Here is an 18652-nt window from a genome sequence, read left to right on the forward strand (position 1 = left end):
AACTAACACACCACTGTAAAGCAATTATACTCCAATAAAGATGTTTTAAAAAAAAAAGAATTCCTTGCTTAGGCTCTGCTTCTAAGAAACCTAACCTACAACATTGCAAGGAATTTTTTTTCCAAAATATTTTAAGACCAAACCAAATTCTCCAATGTAAGAAGTAATAAAATTTTCTTTATTAACAAACATATATACTTTTGGATGTGTGCTATCCTCTCTAAAGTTGCATACTTGTTATGACATTTTCATTGTTCAACAAATTTATCAAATTCACTCTTTTGAGAATCATGTTCAGGGTCTGAGACAGTCTTTGCATATTCATAATATTTTAGTTATTTGCTTCTTTAAGTCTGGATTATTTTGTTGAAAGTAAAAAAAATAATACGGAATAAGTGAACTTAATATTTAATAAAAAATTGAAATGAATATATGTGTATTAATATATGTATATTAATTAGCATATTAATTCCAAGCCCCAAGCCCATTGACATATGGGTACTCTGGCCTCTAACCTTCCTTTTTGTCCTATTCAAGATTGACTGGAAATGACAGTATTATTTGTCTACTAGTAGACAGAATTAGAACTTCAGCTGAGAGAAGTTGGGGGAGGTTATAAGCTAACTAAAGTGTACTTGGCTGTGAAATAGTACAAGTATGGTTAATTTTTCTTGATAATTTATAGTTATTAAACATTTGTCATGTGCTAGACCTTTTTCTAAGTGCTTTTTGGTTTTACTTATTAGATCATCACAAAATCTTTAAGGTAGTTGCAACCATTATCCTCATGAAGGCGCAGGGAGTTAAATAACTTTTTAAGCCACTCTAAAGTCACACAGCTCTTAGGTGTAATGCTGAATTCAAATCGAGATATTTTTGCATGAGAGTCTTCTTTCTTAACAGTTATGCATTCATTGTGTATAAATGCCAGAACATAAACTATAACGTTAATTATAAATGTAGTCTCATTATTTACTTAAGCCTGGGTCACATGTAGATATGACCTTTAGACTTTTTTCTTCTTTCACTACTAACTTCTGTCTAATTTCTGGTCAAAATCCATTCTTTCTCTCTAATGGTTCTCTTCTCCCTCTGTTGTCTCTTCTGGTCAATGAAGAACTGAGATTATATCTGGCTGGGTTTCAAGATTACATGTCTTTCTAAATATGTATTATGGTCCCTGTCCTTCTATTAATTCAGACAAGGAATGCATCTTCTTCCCTAATTCCTGCTAGAATAATCTCTTTGAAATATATTCCCCTTCCCTATTGTAACTGTTCCCATTATCATGCAGTTTAGCACCATGCACTCTCTTTCTCTTTTTACCTAGGAGATTGATTTATTGATTTACAGATCCAGTAAGGGACAATCTATCTCCACTTACATGCAGTTTTTAGGGTCAAATCATTTTGATATAAGCAAGCATTTCTGATATATGCAGTTATTTGTATTATTTTCTCTTTATAGTTGGAAATAACTTACTGTACTCAGTGTGGCTAAATTATATGCAAATTTAATAAATGGTTAATTAAACATATCCAATCAATTATGTGATTTCTAACTCTTGCTATCTTTGGCTGACAGTCTCATTCTCTTCCCTGTGACCGATCAATAACCCACTTGGTCCTGATCAGTCATCCTTTTAATGTATCTCGTATTGTCCTCACTAACCCTGCTGGTTGAAGTGGCCCTTGTCCATGTGTGTCAGTGATTTATCGTTAAAAATGCCTCTATTAGTTCCATATTTATTTAAATGAAAACAATAAAACATTTTAGAAGTACATTTAAAGATAAATTACATCATAGTTAAAGTAAAATTAGGAGTATGGGATTAACAGATACACACTACTGTATATAAAATAGATAAGCAACAAGGATTTACTGTAAAACATGGGGAATGATATTCAATATCTTGTAATAGCCTATAATGGAAAACAATCTAAAAAAATATATAAATATAACTGAATTACTTTGTGGTACACCTGAAACTAACACAATATTGCAAATCAACTATACTTCAATTTTATAAAAAAGATTATTGAGATGTAAATTGCATGAACTTTGTAATAGAAAGAATCTGAGCTGGAGGGCTTTCCAGCCAAGCCATAACACCTATCAGGACTCATTTAAATCTTCATCAAAATGACATAATTAGATAAGATTGACTTGGAAGCTTATTCAAGCTATTATCTATTTAATTTTGGTGAAAATTCATCAGTGTCCTTTGATATGTTTTCATATGATTTGTTTTCTGCCATTGCTTTCTTAATGTTGAAAGTTGTTACCTAGAGAGTATTTGGTTTCTGTGAATTTTTTTTTTCCATTTTCACAATGTATCATTGATTTTCTTTTAAGTGTGGTCATTTAGGCTCTACCTGGTTATTTTCTGATATCTTTTCTCAGAGAGAATAGAACAGACTGTATTTAACTTATGCAACATTCCCCACAAACACTTCAAATATTGGTCATTGTTTTTAAATTCCAATAAAAATGTATACTTCAGGGATGTTTATCATAAGGGGTTAGAATACTGACCCCAATTTATACACCTCCACCTCCCCTCAAAATTTTTGATGATTTTTTAAACAGTGATTGGGGCAGATTTTGAAAAGTAACTCATTTTCATAATCACTTTATGTGCTGTAACATCATGCACCACTTGCTTGAATGCATTTCATTAAAAAAGGAAGAAAGTGCAAATTTACTCTATACCAAGCAGAGTGTTGTTTCTTTGTGATGTTGTACCTTCCATCCTTAAAGAAAAATCACTATAAAATAATTATTATCTGTGTTCTCATTCATGCTACTGGTAAGTGGCAGAGCTTGGATTTGAAACCAAAATTTTTTTTATGCTGATTGCATGTCTGTGTAAAGGGTACTTTGTGTAGGCTTGTTTTTGCAATAATATACCACTAATTTTGGGAGAGAGACAAAGGATACTCACTACTATCTCAGATATGGGACATCAGGTCCCTCCATCATCTTTGGCTCATAGTGAAAAAATATGAGGGCTGTCCAAATTCTAGGAAAACAGAAAAATGACAGGAAAGAAAAAGATTAAGGGGGTTTTGTTTTGTTTCTCTTACCTGCACAGATAGACATACCTGTTTTTGCATATGGTAATCAGTTTCCAAGATAATAGCTGTGAAATCCTTCAAGGTTATTTTATGTCTTGGTTAATGCCTTTGGAATTATGGAGGAAAAAAGTATAATTTTTTTCAGTATATCTTACTTCTTTAAGGTATTTTACTTTTACTCTAATATTAAACAGGTAACAAATTAATGATCCATAAAACCCCTTGAACTAGAATTTACATCTTTCTCAACGATGCCAATTAAGAAATTCATTGTTGATTTGATGATATATTGTTATTCAGCTTGTTAATAACACTGTCTTCAAATGTTAGCAAATTGTAGATATTGATTTTACAGTTTGAAAAACTTTTAGTTAACTCATGACTCTAAAAGTTGTAATTCAACATAATTAACCTCAAAATTGTAACATTTCATTTTTGGTAGTGAGACAGAAAATATGTTTGTGTTTGAAATACTGTTGTGTTCAAGTGAAAACTTCATTTTATGAAATCCATTGACTCTATAAGTATTAATTGTGTATTAGGCACCTGGGGTCTCAAAGCAAAGCAAAAATGGCCTTTGCCATTAACAGGCTTAAGGTAGGGACTTCCCTGGTAGTGCAGTGGTTAAGAATCCACCTGCCAATGCAGGGGACACGGGTTCGATCCCTGGTCCGGGAAGATTCCACATGCCGCAGAGCAGCTAAGCCTGTTCGCCACAACTACTGAAGCCCACGCGCCTAGAGCCCATGCTCCACAACAAGAGAAGCCACCGCAATGAGAAGCCCGCACACTGCAACGAAGGGTAGCCCCCACTCGCCACAACTAGAGAAAGCCTGCATGCAGCAACGAAGACCCAATGAAACCAAAAATAAAATTAATTTTAAAAAAAAAGAAGCTTAAGGTAAAATAGTAAAGTCAGATAGATAAACAGATGTTTACTATGTAAGGTAATACTTGAGGATGCATAAAGGAGGAGTGCTAAGTCCAAAATGGAAGAGAGTAGGAAGGGGGATCAGAGATGGCATTCTGGAAGGGACCATCTGTAGAAATAGGAATTTTACCACATCAGTTACTGGAAGGGCATTCCAAGCAGATGGTTCTACATCTGCTAATGCCTTGATGGTGAAAGCGAACAGAAAGTGGCAAGTAGTAATCAATGCATTTGGAGAATGAAATATGAGACATAGATTTTAAAGTCTTTATAAAGAATATGGATAATTCCAACCTATAGATATTTTGTCTCTCTCATTTAGCTGGAATAAAGAACTTCATTTAAAAGACTATCTGCGGATAAAGTGAAACAAAAGATTTTTATCTCCAATAGGTTTTATATCTAGTCCATGTCATCCCATTCAATGTATAAATATCTCTGTGTATCTATGATGTTTTTACTTAAATTAAGACAGATATATTAGTAGCACATATGTATTGTAAACGGAAGTCTGGTTGTTTTCATTAAGAATTTTATTGTAATTCTTTTTTCTGAAAAAGTTTCATTAGTTAAATCCTTTGAATACTTGCCTAAGAGACATGGGATTTATTCACTCTTTTATTTTTGATTGCTGATACAAATGTAAGAAATACTAAAAAAAGGTCAAGAAATATTTCAGTATACATAAATTCTGAAGATATTTCAAAAATAGTGGTAAATATCTTGACATGAATACATTGAAGGCCATAGGTTCACCACCAGCTGCAAATCATTGTGGTTGATAATGCTCTTATTAGAGCAAAATTATTCACTGGGCATTGAATGGAAATAAATCTTGCCTATAAATAAAATCACAGCTGAGAATGATGTTAATTAAAGCATTATTAAGAGTGAAAGTGTAAACAAAATTGTATTATTTTTTGTATCCATTTCAGAACATCTAAGCTGGGAGGAAAGTGAGATAGTTTTAATTTAGGAAAGACTTCACAAACTAAAATGTCTTTGTATTTTAAGCTTTCTTCAGCTAAAGCCTTGCAAGGATGCTTAAATGTTTTAGAAGTGGTTCACACATAGTTTGATTTAAATTCAAATTCAGTGAGTGCAATTAAAGATCATCCAATAAAAATCATGAAAGGCAAATTGATTTTATATCATTTAGAACAAAATATCAAATATTTAAAAATGCATATGTGAAAGAGAAAATATTTTCCGTTTTTGTCATACACTTCCTCAAGGACATGAAAGTATTTCACTTGATCAATCTAATACTTTATCTGCAAGAATGATAAAATGGAGGGCCTGTCATTTTATGTAGTATTTATTATTGTCAGATAGCTTTGGTTGCAATAAATAACAGAAAGAAACAGCATGATTCAAGTTGACAAAGCAGGGGTGTGCACGTTATAGTTAAGGAATTAAGTGAAATTTAGAAACAAAGCAAAACAATACAAAATAGGAAACAAATCATGGCACATTATAAAAACCAGTGAAAAATAGCAGTCACCGTAAGAGAAAGATCTACCATACAACTAGTGATTTCTGAAGTGGAAACATATCTGGGCCTTCGGCAGCCTAAGCTCTTGGCGTTTCACTCTAGTGAAAGCAGTATATACCATGCTGATTATGAACTGACCCTGTGGTTAGATAGTGCTTCGTTTCTTAGTCCTGCTTTAGCACTTATCAGCTGCATGACGTAGGCAACTTACCTTTCCGCTGTAAAGTGACCTTAGTAATATCTACTTCTATAGTTACAAGCATTAAAAGAGAGAACCTAGGGCTTCCCTGGTGGCGCGGTGGTTGAGAGTCCGCCTGCCGATGCAGGAAACACGGGTTCGTTCCCCGGTCTGGGAAGATCCCGCATGCCGCGGAGCGGCTGGGCCCGTGAGCCGTGGCCGCTGAGCCTGCGCGTCCGGAGCCTGTGCTCCGCGACCGGAGAGGCCACGGCAGTGAGAGGCCCGCCTACCGCAAAAAAAAAAAAAAAAAGAGAGAGCCTGTTTCAAGTACGTGGTGCATCACAATTAATGAATTGCAGCTGCCACCTTCTCCTCATCCTTCTTCTTTGTCTTCATCATCAATACCCTGACATTAATATGGTTCATAAATTTTCTTTGCTTCTGCTTTTCTCTGCATGTAGTCTCCACTTGTCTTAGCATTACCGGTTGAATTAGCTTTCATTTGTCTTCAACTCATGGCTGTGGTTTCCTCATAACTTTATCTTGTATATAACTCTACTCTAGATCCTTTATGATGTCGTTTACTTTCCTCTTCCAGTGGTCTAATTATCTCTAAACTTACTAAATCATAATCGAAGGGGAAGTATCTGTTGCAATTGTTTTTTTCTTTGAGTAGAGATTCTAGGGTCAGGTCATACCTTCGTCTGGTCTGTGGCTCTGTTAAGCTCAGGTCAATTACTTGTTGAGCCCCATGGTACATCTGGTGCTGGCCACCAGAGGCGGTGGTGGGGCATTTTACCCAGAGAGCATTGATGGCGGCTGTCATATGCCTACTAAATCTAAATAAATAAACATAAAAAGTTAAGATTAAGCAATTTACCAAATTATAGAACTGGTGTGAGTAGTAAGGCTGAGTCTTGAATAGCAATCTCGTGTCTCCCAATACAATTTAGACTTCAAATATTCTTGGTCATTGTGAAGTTGTGGCACCATTATAAAATTTCTGTACAAATGATTGGATATTTTGCTACATAGAAATTCAGAAAATTCTTTGTCAGAATTTTACTATTATTTTAGTATAACAAATTCTGTGTCATGAATGAAAAACCAGTATTATGTTTCAAAATGTCTTATTTATAATTGACTTCTATTAACTTGTTCTATTTGTCTTTTCTCAGGTTGCTAAGTTGGCTATCGCAGTGCAAGCCTTGGAGTCCCAATGGGGGACTCCAGATCAAGACGATCTACTCTGGTCTCCCGGTTGCCAATATTCAGAAGGAGTATTAGCAGAAAACATGATTCTCTTCCTTCTTCACCCTCCTCCAGTAATACAGTCGGTGTCCACAGTTCGTCTCCTTCCAGCACTAACTCAAGCTCAGGTAGCACAGGTAAACGCAGGAGCCTCTTCCGTACTCCTTCCATTAGCTTCCATCATAAGAAGGGGAGTGAACCTAAGCAAGAACCTACCAACCAGAACCTTAGTATTTCAAATGGTGCTCAACCTGGTCACAGCAGTATGCAAAAACCGAGTTCGGAAGAACATACTAAAACCAGGGGAAGACATTCTGTTGGTTTTAGCAGTTCACGAAATAAGAAGATAACAAGATCTTTGACAGAGGATTTTGAAAGAGAAAACGAGCACTCGACTAATAAGAGTGTCTTTATAAATTGCCTGAGTTCTGGCAAAAGTGAGGGGGATGATTCTGGATTCACAGAAGAACAAACTCGCCGTTCTGTTAAGCAGTCAACAAAGAAGCTTCTTACTAAATCCTTTTCATCTCACTATAAATTTTCTAAGCCAGTTCCACAGAGCCAATCCATTTCATTGGTACAACAATCTGAATTCTCACTGGAAATGGCACAGTACCAAGAGAGGGAACCTGTATTACTAAGAGGTTCTCCATCTTGTTCTGTGGATGTAACAGAACGGGCGGGAAGCTCGTTACCATCTCCACTGCTTTCTGCTGATTTTACTACAGCTCAGACACCTTCAGAGTTCTTAGCCTTGACTGAAGATTCTGTGTCTGAAGCAGATGCATTTCCCAAAAGTGGAAGCATGGCATCCCACTGTGACAACTTTGGCCACAGTGATTCTACCTCTCAGATTTCTCCCAATCCTGCTGCTGCTACAAAGACAACAGACCTTATGGGAACTGTTCCCTGTGCAATTATGTCTCCTGGGAAATACAGGTTAGAAGGTCGGTGTGGCACTGAATCTAAATCCTTACCAGAAACCTGTGCTGCTAATCAGAAGGAAGTGTTACTGCAAATCACTGAACTACCTGCTATGAATGCGAGTGACTCAGAGATTCATCTATCAGCAGATACAAGAAGAGGAGAACATATGGTGATACAAAATGGTGAAACAATGTTGGCAACAAGCTCCCCAAGGAAACTTGGATTTTATGAGCAACATAAAGCAATAGCTGAACGTGTTAAAGGGATCCATCCTATTTCAGACTCAAGGATAATACCGGCTTCCGGTGATCATTATATTTTAAACAAAACATCATATGGATATGATGCAAATCCTGCCAAAGGTATGATGATTTTCTCTGTATAATAAATGATATGAATTATAATTTTCATTATAATTTCTTCAATTTTCTTATTCTATCTCATGGAAACTACATTTTTCTTAGTTTTCACTCTTTAATCTTCTGTCCTATTTATAATTTGTCTTAAATCATTTCTCTGCTTAAACTTACTTCATTCGTATCATGCTGAAAATGTAATTCATCCATGTTACTTATTTTTCTTAGTTGTGTAATTCAGATTCTGACCCTCAGAAGAAAGTGGAAGGAAATTAATTTTATTTGCAATGTGGCTTTATCTAAGATAAGGGCCATCTTTTTTTATAGTTCATGATAGAGTATTGGTATTTCTTAGTTAAAGAATAGATATAGCCCAGACACAATCATTGTAAAAGAAATTCGTATAATTAAAATTCTTTTTCCTATTTTAACAAAGTTTTTATTATTAAATAGGATCCATGTTTTGGCACAGAAAGAGGGAGGGAAGGTTGATTTACTCCAGTCTGTTATTCAACAGAAAACATGGTTTTTCAATATAAAATTCAGTTCAAGAGAATTGTTGAATATATAATACCTACTGGCTGTACTTGACATTTTTTATTCTTTTTTTTCTGTACTGTGATTCCTACTACCACTGCTGCCACTTTTGCTACTACTACTAACACTAATAGTTGTCCCAACAATATGTCCATTTACTGTTCTGTGCCCTTTGGATACATTAATTTATTGAATCTGGAAGTGGTTGAAATCGCTACTATTATTCTAACTCATTCTACAGGCAAGATGATTGGAGCACAGATAGGTTAAGTAATGTGTCCAAAGTCGCAAAGTTCATAACTAATTGTTTAGGATACAATCCCTATGAGGTAGGCACTAGTATGTTCCCCATTTTATACATGAGAAAACTGAGACCAAGGAATTTTACAGCTGGTAAGTAGCACAGCCAAATTACAACTATCTCAATCCAAAGATCAGGCTCTTCATGACTAGGTTGTAGTACATGTCATGACCCAGGCTCTTTCCAAAACATTAAGAATAATACTGAAATATTAACTAAAATTTGTAATCCGTGAAATTATATATTATATAATGTCAAGAATCATAAGTTTATCTGACTTACCTAACTAGTCTCTCCATGAATATCGCAGTTTTACAGTTTTAAATGCATGACTTAATTTTCCAACTGTCATCATATTTTTTCACATTTGATACAAAATCACTTTTACACATCTGCCTACTTTTTTCATTTTTTTATCTTGGTAGCCTTGCTTGTATTTTGGGATTTAGTTATACCTGCTTAATTCTTTAACTGTGGTATAATTATAAGAATGATAATGATGATGATACTATGTGCCCAAAGATGTGCTAAGCAATTTGCATGCACTGTTTTATTTAGTACTAACCAAAGATTTATGTGGAAGTTATTAATGAGTAAGGTTTAGGATTAAGTTAAATAACTTCGTGAAATCACATTGTTAGCAAGCGGTGGACCTCAGATTAGAATGTAGGCAGTTTTTTAGAAAATTGCACCCCAAAAGGTAAAAGTGTAATTATTTTGATTATATCTAATTCTTATTTAGAAATGGTGACTTGCCTCAATGTCAAACTGAATAGAGTAAATATTTATCTCTTTGGAAACTAGGGAATGACCAACAATTATCTTGCTGATTATTAATCTGTTGACTGAGATCCTAATAGCAAGCCATTTAACACATTAATTTCACTGAATTTGACACTGTGATGCCTGTTCCTGGACATTAGGTGATAATTCATAGTATCTACAACTTGTAAAAATAGAAAGAGACAGGCAAATAAGCTGGTAATGCCAAAAAGGAAAAGTTGGTTGCATACTATTCTTCATTTCCATCAATAGATATTCATCTGCTATTCATAAAGATTTTATAATTTAGAAGTTTCAAGATTTTAAAGCCATTTAGACAAATGTATTTTATGTAAGAAAGAGTTGCCAAATTCCATAATACTAAGTTTATTTTGTATTTATTGTGAAATACGTTTAAGCTAGTATTTAATATGCATCTGAATGTGCTGAGTGTACATTCATTTCAGAATTATTAATGGAATGTTGACCTCTCTGGCAACTTAACTTTAACTCATTGACTTAAAAAGTTACTGAAAAAACTGCCATATGTTGGCTTAATAGGTTCTAGCCAAGAGTCTTTAAACTCATAGATGAGCCCAAACAGAACAGTTTCATTCATTCATTCATTCATTCATTCAACAAATATTGTTTTGGTACTGTTTTAGGCACTAAGGGTATATCAGTGAACAAAACGAATAAATTCCTTTCTTCATGAAGCTTACCTTCTACTGGGAATACTCAGACAATTAATATACAAATAAATAAATGTTAGATGGTAATAACTGCTGAGGATGAGTTTAAAGCAGAAAAGAGGATTAGGAAGTGGGGGGTGTGATTGTAGTTTGCATTTTTTTAACTTTATTCAAGTATAATTGGCAAATTAAATTGTATATTTAAAGTGAACAAAGTGATGATTTGGTATATGTTACATTGTGAAAGAATTCCCCCCCCCCATCAAGTTAGTTAATATATCCATCACGTCACATATTTACCTTTTTGGTTTTTGTTTTTGAGAAAGTTAAGTTCAACTATAGTCACCTTGTTATACACTAGATCCTCAGATCTTATTTATCTTATAACTGAAAGTTTGTACCCTTTTACCAAGGCAACCACTTTTCTACTCTCTGTTTCTATGAGTTGAGCCTTCTAAAAAAGATTCCACATGTAAGTGATACCATGCAGTATTGGTCTTTCTCTGTCTGGCTTATTTCACTTAGCATATCTTCAAGATTCATCCATGTTGTCACAAATGACAGGATTTCCTTCTTTTTTAAGGCTGAATAATATTCCATTGTATGTAGGTACTGCATTTTCTTTATCCATTCCTTTTTTCTCATACTTAGGATGTTTCCAGACCTCTGCTATTGTGAATAATGCTGCTGTGAACATGGGAGTATAGATATGTCTTTGAGATAGTGATTGTGCTGCCTTTGGGTATATTACCGGAAGTAAGATTGCTGGATCATGTAGTAGCTCTATTTTTAATTTCTTGAAGAACCTCCATAATGTTTTCCATAGTGGCTGCACCAGTTTACATTCTCACCAACAGTGCACAAGGGTTCCCTTTTTTCCATATGCTCAAAAACATGTGCTGTCTTTTGACTTTTTGATAATGGCCATCCTAATGAAAGTGAGGTGATATCTCATTGTGGTTTTGATTTGCATTTCCCAGATGATTAGGGATGTTGAGCTCCTTTTCATGTACCTATTGGCCATTTGTATGTCTTACTTGGAAAAATGTTTACTTAGGGCCTTTGCCCATTTTAATTTTTTTTCTTGCTATTGAGTTGTATGAATTTTGTGTATATTTTGTATATTAACCCCTTATAGGATATATGATTTGCAAATATTTTCTCCCATCCAATTGGTCCAATTGGTTGTCTTTTATTTCTTTCTTTTTTATTTTTATTTTTTTGTTTTCTGTGCAGAAGCTTTTTAGTTTGAAGTAGTCCTACTTGTTTATTTTTGCTTTTATTTCTTTTGCTCTTGACATCAAATCCAAAAAATCATTATCAAGATGAATGTCAAAGAGCTTATACCCACGTTTACTTCTAGGAGGTTTACAGTTTTGGGTCTTAACTTTCAAGTCATTAATCAATTTTAGTTGATTTTGGTGTGTGGTATAAGATAAGGTCCCAGTTTCATCTTTTCGCATGTGACTGTCCATTTTTCAACACTGTCTATTGAAGAGACTATCTTTTCCCCATTATATATTCTTGGGTTCTTTGTCAAAAATTAATTGCCACATTTGCATGGGTTTATTTCTTGGCTGTCTCTTCTATTCCATTGATCTATGTGTCTGTTTTTACACCAGTACCATACTGTTTTGATTATTGTAGCTTTGTAAAATAGTTTAAAATCAGGACGTGTAATGCCTCCATCTTTGTTCTTTATCAAGATTACTTTGGCTATTTGGGGTCTTCTTTGTTTCTGTACAAATTTTAGGATTTTTTTTTTTCTATTTCTGTGAAAAATGTCAGTGTAATTTTGATACGAATTGCATTGAATCTGTAGATCCCTTTGGGTAATATGAACATTTTAACAATATTAATCTTTCCAATTCATGAACATGGAATATCTCTTTATTTTTATTTTCTTCATTTTCTTTTGGGAGTATGAACATTTTAACAATATTAATCTTTCCAATTCATGAACATGGAATATCTCTTTATTTTTATTTTCTTCATTTTCTTTCATCAGTGTCTTTTATAGTTTTCAGTGTATATATTTTTTGCTTCCTGGATTAAACTTATTCCTAGGTATTTTATTCTTTTGATGCAACTGTAGATGGGATTGTATTCTTAATTTCTCTTTCTTTCTTTTATTTTTTTAATTTTTAATTTAATTTAATTTTATTTTTATACAGCAGGTTCTTATTAGTCATCAGTTTTATACACATCAGTGTGTACATGTCAATCCCAATCGCCCAATTCATCACACCACCATCCCTACACCCCCCCCACAGCTTTCCCCCCTTGGTGTCCATACGTTTGTTCTCTACACCTGTGTCTCAACTTCTGCCCTGCAAACCGGTTCATCTGTACCATTTCTCTAGGTTCCACATACATGCGTTAATATACGATATTTGTTTTTCTCTTTCTGACTTACTTCACTCTGTATGACAGTCTCTAGGTGCATCCACGTCTCTACAAATGACCCAATTTAGTTCCTTTTTATGGCTGAGTAATATTCTGTTGTATATATGTACCACATCTTCTTTATCCATTCATCTGTTGATGGGCATTTAGGTTGCTTCATGACCTGGCTATTGTAAATAGTGCTGCAATGAACATTGGGGTGCATGTGTCTTTTTGAATTATGGTTTTCTCTGGGCATATGCCCAGCAGTGGGATTGCTGGATCATATGGTAATTCTATTTTTAGTTTTTCAAGAAAACTCCATACTGTTCTCCATAGTGGCTGTATCAATTTACATTCCCACTGACAGTGCAAGAGGGTTCCCTTTTCTCCACACCCTCTCCAGCATTTCTTGTTTGTAGATTCTCTGATGATACCCATTCTAACTGGTGTGAGGTGACACCTCATTGTAATTTTGATTTGCATTTCTCTAATAATTAGTGGTGTTGAGCAGCGTTTCATGTGCTTCTTGGCCATCTGTATGTCTTCTTTGGAGAAATGTCTATTTAGGTCTTCTGCCCATTTTTTGATTGGGTTGTTTGTTTCTTTAATATAGAGCTGCATGAGCTGTTTATATGTTTTGGAGATTAATCCTTTGTCCATTGATTCATTTGCAAATATTTTCTCTCATTCTGAGGGTTGTCTTTTCGTCTTGTTTATGGTTTCCTTTGCTGTGCAAAAGCTTTGAAGTTGCATTGGGTCCCATTTGTTTATTTTTGTTTTTATTTCCATTACTGTAGGAGGTGGATCAAAAAAGATCTTGCTGCGATTTATGTCAAAGACTGTTCTTACTATGTTTTCCTCTAAGAGTTTTACAGTATCTAGTCTTACATTTAGGTCTCTAATCCATTTTGAATTTATTTTTGTGTATGGTGTTAGGGAGTGTTCTAATTTCATTCTTTTACATGTAGCTGTCCAGTTTTCCCAGCACCACTTATTGAAGAGACTGTCTTTTCTCCATTGTATATCCTTGCCTCCTTTGTCATAGATTATTTGACTATAGATGCATGGGTTTATCTCTGGGCTTTCGATCTTGTTCCATTGATCTATGTTTCTGTTTTTATGCCACTACCATATTGTCTTGATTACTGTAGCTTTGTAGTATGGTCCGAGGTCAGGGAGTCTGATTCCTCCAGCTCCGTTTTTTTCCCTCAAGCCTGCTTTGGCTATTCGGGGTCTTTTCTGGCTCCATACAAATTTTAAGATTTTTTGTTATAGTTCCATAAAAAATGCCAATGGTAATTTGATAAGGATTGCATTGAATGTGTAGATTGCTTTGGGTAGTGTAGTCATTTTGACAGTATTGATTCTTCCAATGCAAGAACATGGTATATCTCTCCATCGGTTGGTATCATCTTTGATTTCTTTCATTAGTGTCTTATAGTTTTCTGCATACAGGTCTTTTTTCTCCACAGGTAGGTTTATTCCTAGATATATTATTCTTTTTGTTGCAATGGTAAATGGGAGTGATTCCTTAATTTGTTTTTCAGATTTTTCATCATTAGTCTGTAGGAGTGGAAGAGATTTCTGTACATTAATTTTGTATCCTGCAACTTTACCAAAATCATTGATTAGTTCTAGTAGTTTTCTGCTGGCAATTTTAGGATTCTCTATGTATAGTATCATGTCATCTGCAAACAGCGACAGTTTTACTTCTTCTTTTCCAATTTGGATTCCTTTTATTTCTTTTTCTTCTCTGATTGCCATGGCTAGGATTTCCAAAACTATGTTGAATAATAGTGGTGAGAGTGGACATCCTTTTCTTGTTCCTGATCTTAGAGGAAATGCTTTCAGTTTTTCACCATTGAGAATGTTGTTTGCTGTGGGTTTGTCATATATGGCCTTCATTATGTTGAGGTAGGTTCCCTCTATGCCCACTTTCTGGAGAGTTTTATCATAAATGTGTGTTGAATTTTGTCAAAAGCTTTTTCTGCATCGATTGAGATAATCATATGGTTTTTATTCAGTTTGTTAATATGGTGTATCACATTGATTGATTTGCATATATTGAAGAATCCTTGCATCCCTGGGATAAATCCCACTTGGTCATGGTGTATGATCCGTTTAATGTGTTGTTGGATTCTGTTTGCTAGTATTTTGTTGAGGATTTTTGCATCTATATTCATCAGTGATATTGGTCTCTAATTTTCTTTTTTTATTGTATCTTTGTCTGGTTTTGGTATTAGGGTGATGGTGGCTTCATAGAATGAGTTTTGGAATGTTCCTTCCTCTGCAATTTTTTGGAAGAGTTTGAGATGGATGGGTGTTAGCTGTTCTCTAAATGTTTGATAGAATTTACGTGTGAAGCCATCTGGTCCTGGACTTTTGTTTGTTGGAAGGTTTTTAATCACAGTTTCAATTTCACTACTTGTGATTGGTCTGTTCATATTTTCTATTTCTTCCTGGTTCAGTCTTGGAAAGGTATACATTTCTAAGAATTTGTCCATTTCTTCCAGGTTGTGCACTTTATTGGCATAGAGTTGCTTGTAGTAGTCTGTTAGGAGGCTTTGTATTTCTACGGTTTCTATTGTAACTTCTCCTTTCTCATTTCTAATTTTATTGATTTGAGTCCTCTCCTTCCTTTTCTTGGTGAGTCTAGCTAATGGTTTATCAATTCTGTTTATCTTCTCAAAGAACCATGTTTTAGTTTTATTGAACTTTGCTGTTGTTTTCTTTGTTTCTATTTCATTTATTTCTGCTCTGATCTTTATGATTTCATTCCTTCTGCTCTCTTTGCATTTTGTTTGTTCTTCTTTCTCTAGTTCCTTTAGGTGTAAGGTAAGGTTTTTATTTGAGATTTTTCTTGTTTTTTGAGGTAGGCTTGTATAGCTATAAACTTCCCTCTTAGAACTGCTTTTGCTGCATCCCATAGGTTTTGGATCGTTGTGTTTTCATTGTCATTTGTCTTTAGGTATTTTTTGATTTTCTCTTTGATTTCTTCAGTAATCTCTTGGTTACTCAGTAACGTATTGTTTAGCTTCCATGTGTTTGTGTTTTTTACGTTTTTTTCCCTGTATTTGATCTCTGATCTCATAGTGTTGTGGTCAGAAAAGATGCTTGATATGATTTCAATTGTCTTAAATTTACTGAGGCTTGATTTGTGACCCAAGATGTGATCTGTCCTGGAGAATGTTCCATGTGCACTTGAAAAGAAAGTGTAATCTGCTGTTTTGGGATGGAATGTCCTATAAATATCAATTAAATCTATCTGGTCTATTGTGTCATTTAAAACTTCTGTTTCCTTATTTATTTTCATTTATTTTCATTTTGGATGATTGGTGTAAGTGAGGTGTTAAAGTCCCCCACTGTGATTGTGTTACTGTTGATTTCCTCTTTTATAGCTGTTAGCAGTTGCCTTATGTATTGAGGTGCTCCTATGTTGGGTGCATATATATTTATAATTGTTATATCTTCTTGGATTCATCCCTTGATTATTATGTAGTGTCCTTCCTTGTCTCTTGTAACATTCTTTATTTTAAAGTTTCTTTTATCTGATATGAATATTGCTACTCCAGTTTACTTTTGATTTCCATTTACATGGAATATCTTTTTCCATCCTCTCACTTTCAGTCTGTATGTGTCCCTAGGTCTGAAGTGGGTCTCTTGTAGACAGCATATATATGGGTCTTGTTTTTGTATCCATTCAGCAAGCCTGTGTCTTTTGGTGGGAGCATTTAATCCATTTACATGTAAGGTAATTATCGATATATATGTTCCTATGACCATTTTCTTAATTGTTTTGGGTTTGTTTTTGTAGGTCCTTTTCTTCTCTTGTGTTTCCCACTCAGAGAAGTTCCTTTAGCATTTGTTGTAGAGCTGGTTTGGTGGTGCTGAATTCTCTTAGCTTTTGCTTGTCTGTAAAGCTCTTGATTTCTCCATCAAATCTGAATGCGATCCTTGCCGGGTAGAGTAATCTTGGTTGTAGTTTCTTCCCTTTCATCACTTTAAGTATATCATGCCACTCCCTTCTTGCTTGTAGAGTTTCTGCTGAGAAATCAGCTGTTAACCTTATGGGAGTTCCCTCTTATATTATTTGTTGTTTTTTCCTTGCTGCATTCAATAATTTTTCTTTAATTTTTGCCAGTTTTATTACTATGTGTCTCGGCGTGTTTCTCCTGGATTTATCCTGTATGGGACTCGCTGCACTTCCTGGACTTGGGTGGCTATTTCCTTTCCCATGTTTGGGAAGTTTTCGACTATAATCTCTTCAAATATTTTCTCTGGTCATTTCTCTCTCTCTTCTCCTTCTGGGACCCCTATAATGCGAATGTTGTAGTGTTTAATGTTGTCCTAGGGGTCTCTTAGGCTGTCTTAATTTCTTTTTATTCTTTTTTCTTTATTCTGTTCCGCAGCAGTGAATTTCACCATTCTGTCTTCCAGGTCACTTATCATTTCAGTTATTGTATTGTTCATCTGTTTGTTTGTTCTTTAATTCTTCTAGGTCTTTGTTAAACATTTCTTGCATCTTCTCGATCTTTACGTACATTCTTTTTCTGCGGTCCTGGATCATCTTCACTCTCATTATTCTGAATTCTTTTTCTGGAAGGTTGCCTATCTCCACTTCATGTAGTTGTGTTTTTTTTGGTTTTATCCTTTTCCTTCTTCTGGTACATAGCCCTATGGTACATAGCCTTTTCATCTTGTCTTTCTGTGAATGTGGTTTTCATTCCACTGGCTGCAGGATTGTAGTTCTTCTTGCTTCTGCTGTCTGCCCTCTGGTGGATCTTCACAAATTTTTGAAAAGGTGTTTGGGAATTCCCTGGCAGTCCAGTGGTTAGGACTCTGTGCTTCCACTGCAGGGGGCACAGGTTCGATCCCTGGTCAGGAAACTAAGATCCCGCATGCCTCGAGGTGCAGCCTAGCCAGGCTCACAAATGCATAAGCCAATTTCTTGCAATAAATCTTCTTAATATAGGTCTCCTACTGATTCTCTTTCTCTGACTGACAGATTTTTGTCCTGGAGGTGGTTCTAGAGGAAGAGAATCTTAAGGATGAGTTTCTTAATTTCTCTTTCTCATAGTTCTTTGTTTTTACTTTCCATTTTTATGTACAGTGAATGGGGTATTACTCAAAGTAACATATTAACAAAAATTCGGGAGTAAGTCATACAGCTATTTGGGAGGAGTATATCAGTGCAAAGGGTATTGGGTAAAGATTCTGGGGCTGGAGTATGCCTGCAATCTTGTAGAAACAGCAAGAAGTCCAATATGCCATAAGCAGAGTGAACAAGGTGCTGGTGGGCAGTAGAAGATGAGGTTAGAGAGATGAAGAGGTGAGCAATGGGAAGCCCCCTGTGTGGGGGTCCGGAGTAGGGTCATATCATGTGGAACCTGGTAGCCCGCTGGAAACACATCAGCTTTAGGATTAGAGAAGCGATCGTGATCAATCTCACTTATGTTTTAAGTGTATCATTCTGGTTACCTTGTAGAAAATAGATTGTGTATTGGTTGGGGAGAGGCAGGTGGGAGTAGGCAGGGGCAGGAGGCTATTAGGAAGTATTGGAGTAACCAAGGCAAGCCCTGATGGACTTTGTGCCAGAAGTTAGTGCGGGAGGTGGTGAGAAGTGATCCCATTCTGTATACAGTTGAAGGTAATGAGGACAGGATTTGCTTGTATGATTTATGTGAGGTATGAGGAAGCCAAGGATGACTAGAAAGTTTTAGAGGCTTCAAGGTGATTACATAGTTAAGTAAAGTACCA

At 35.2% G+C, this 18652-nt stretch overlaps 1 protein-coding gene across 1 annotated transcript in view; it reads left to right on the plus strand.

Moving 5' to 3' along the window:
- CCSER1 (coiled-coil serine rich protein 1) overlaps positions 1–18652 on the plus strand; it is a 1250826-nt gene that overhangs the window by 148495 nt on the left and 1083679 nt on the right. The window contains exon 2 of the mRNA XM_060147099.1: positions 6860–8221. Within this exon, the coding sequence (XP_060003082.1) occupies positions 6901–8221 (1321 nt within the window). The 5' untranslated portion in view covers positions 6860–6900. The remainder of the gene's footprint in view (positions 1–6859; positions 8222–18652) is intronic.

This window comes from Lagenorhynchus albirostris, chromosome 4 (genome assembly GCF_949774975.1).
Source record: "Lagenorhynchus albirostris chromosome 4, mLagAlb1.1, whole genome shotgun sequence".
Taxonomy (NCBI): domain Eukaryota; kingdom Metazoa; phylum Chordata; class Mammalia; order Artiodactyla; family Delphinidae; genus Lagenorhynchus; species Lagenorhynchus albirostris.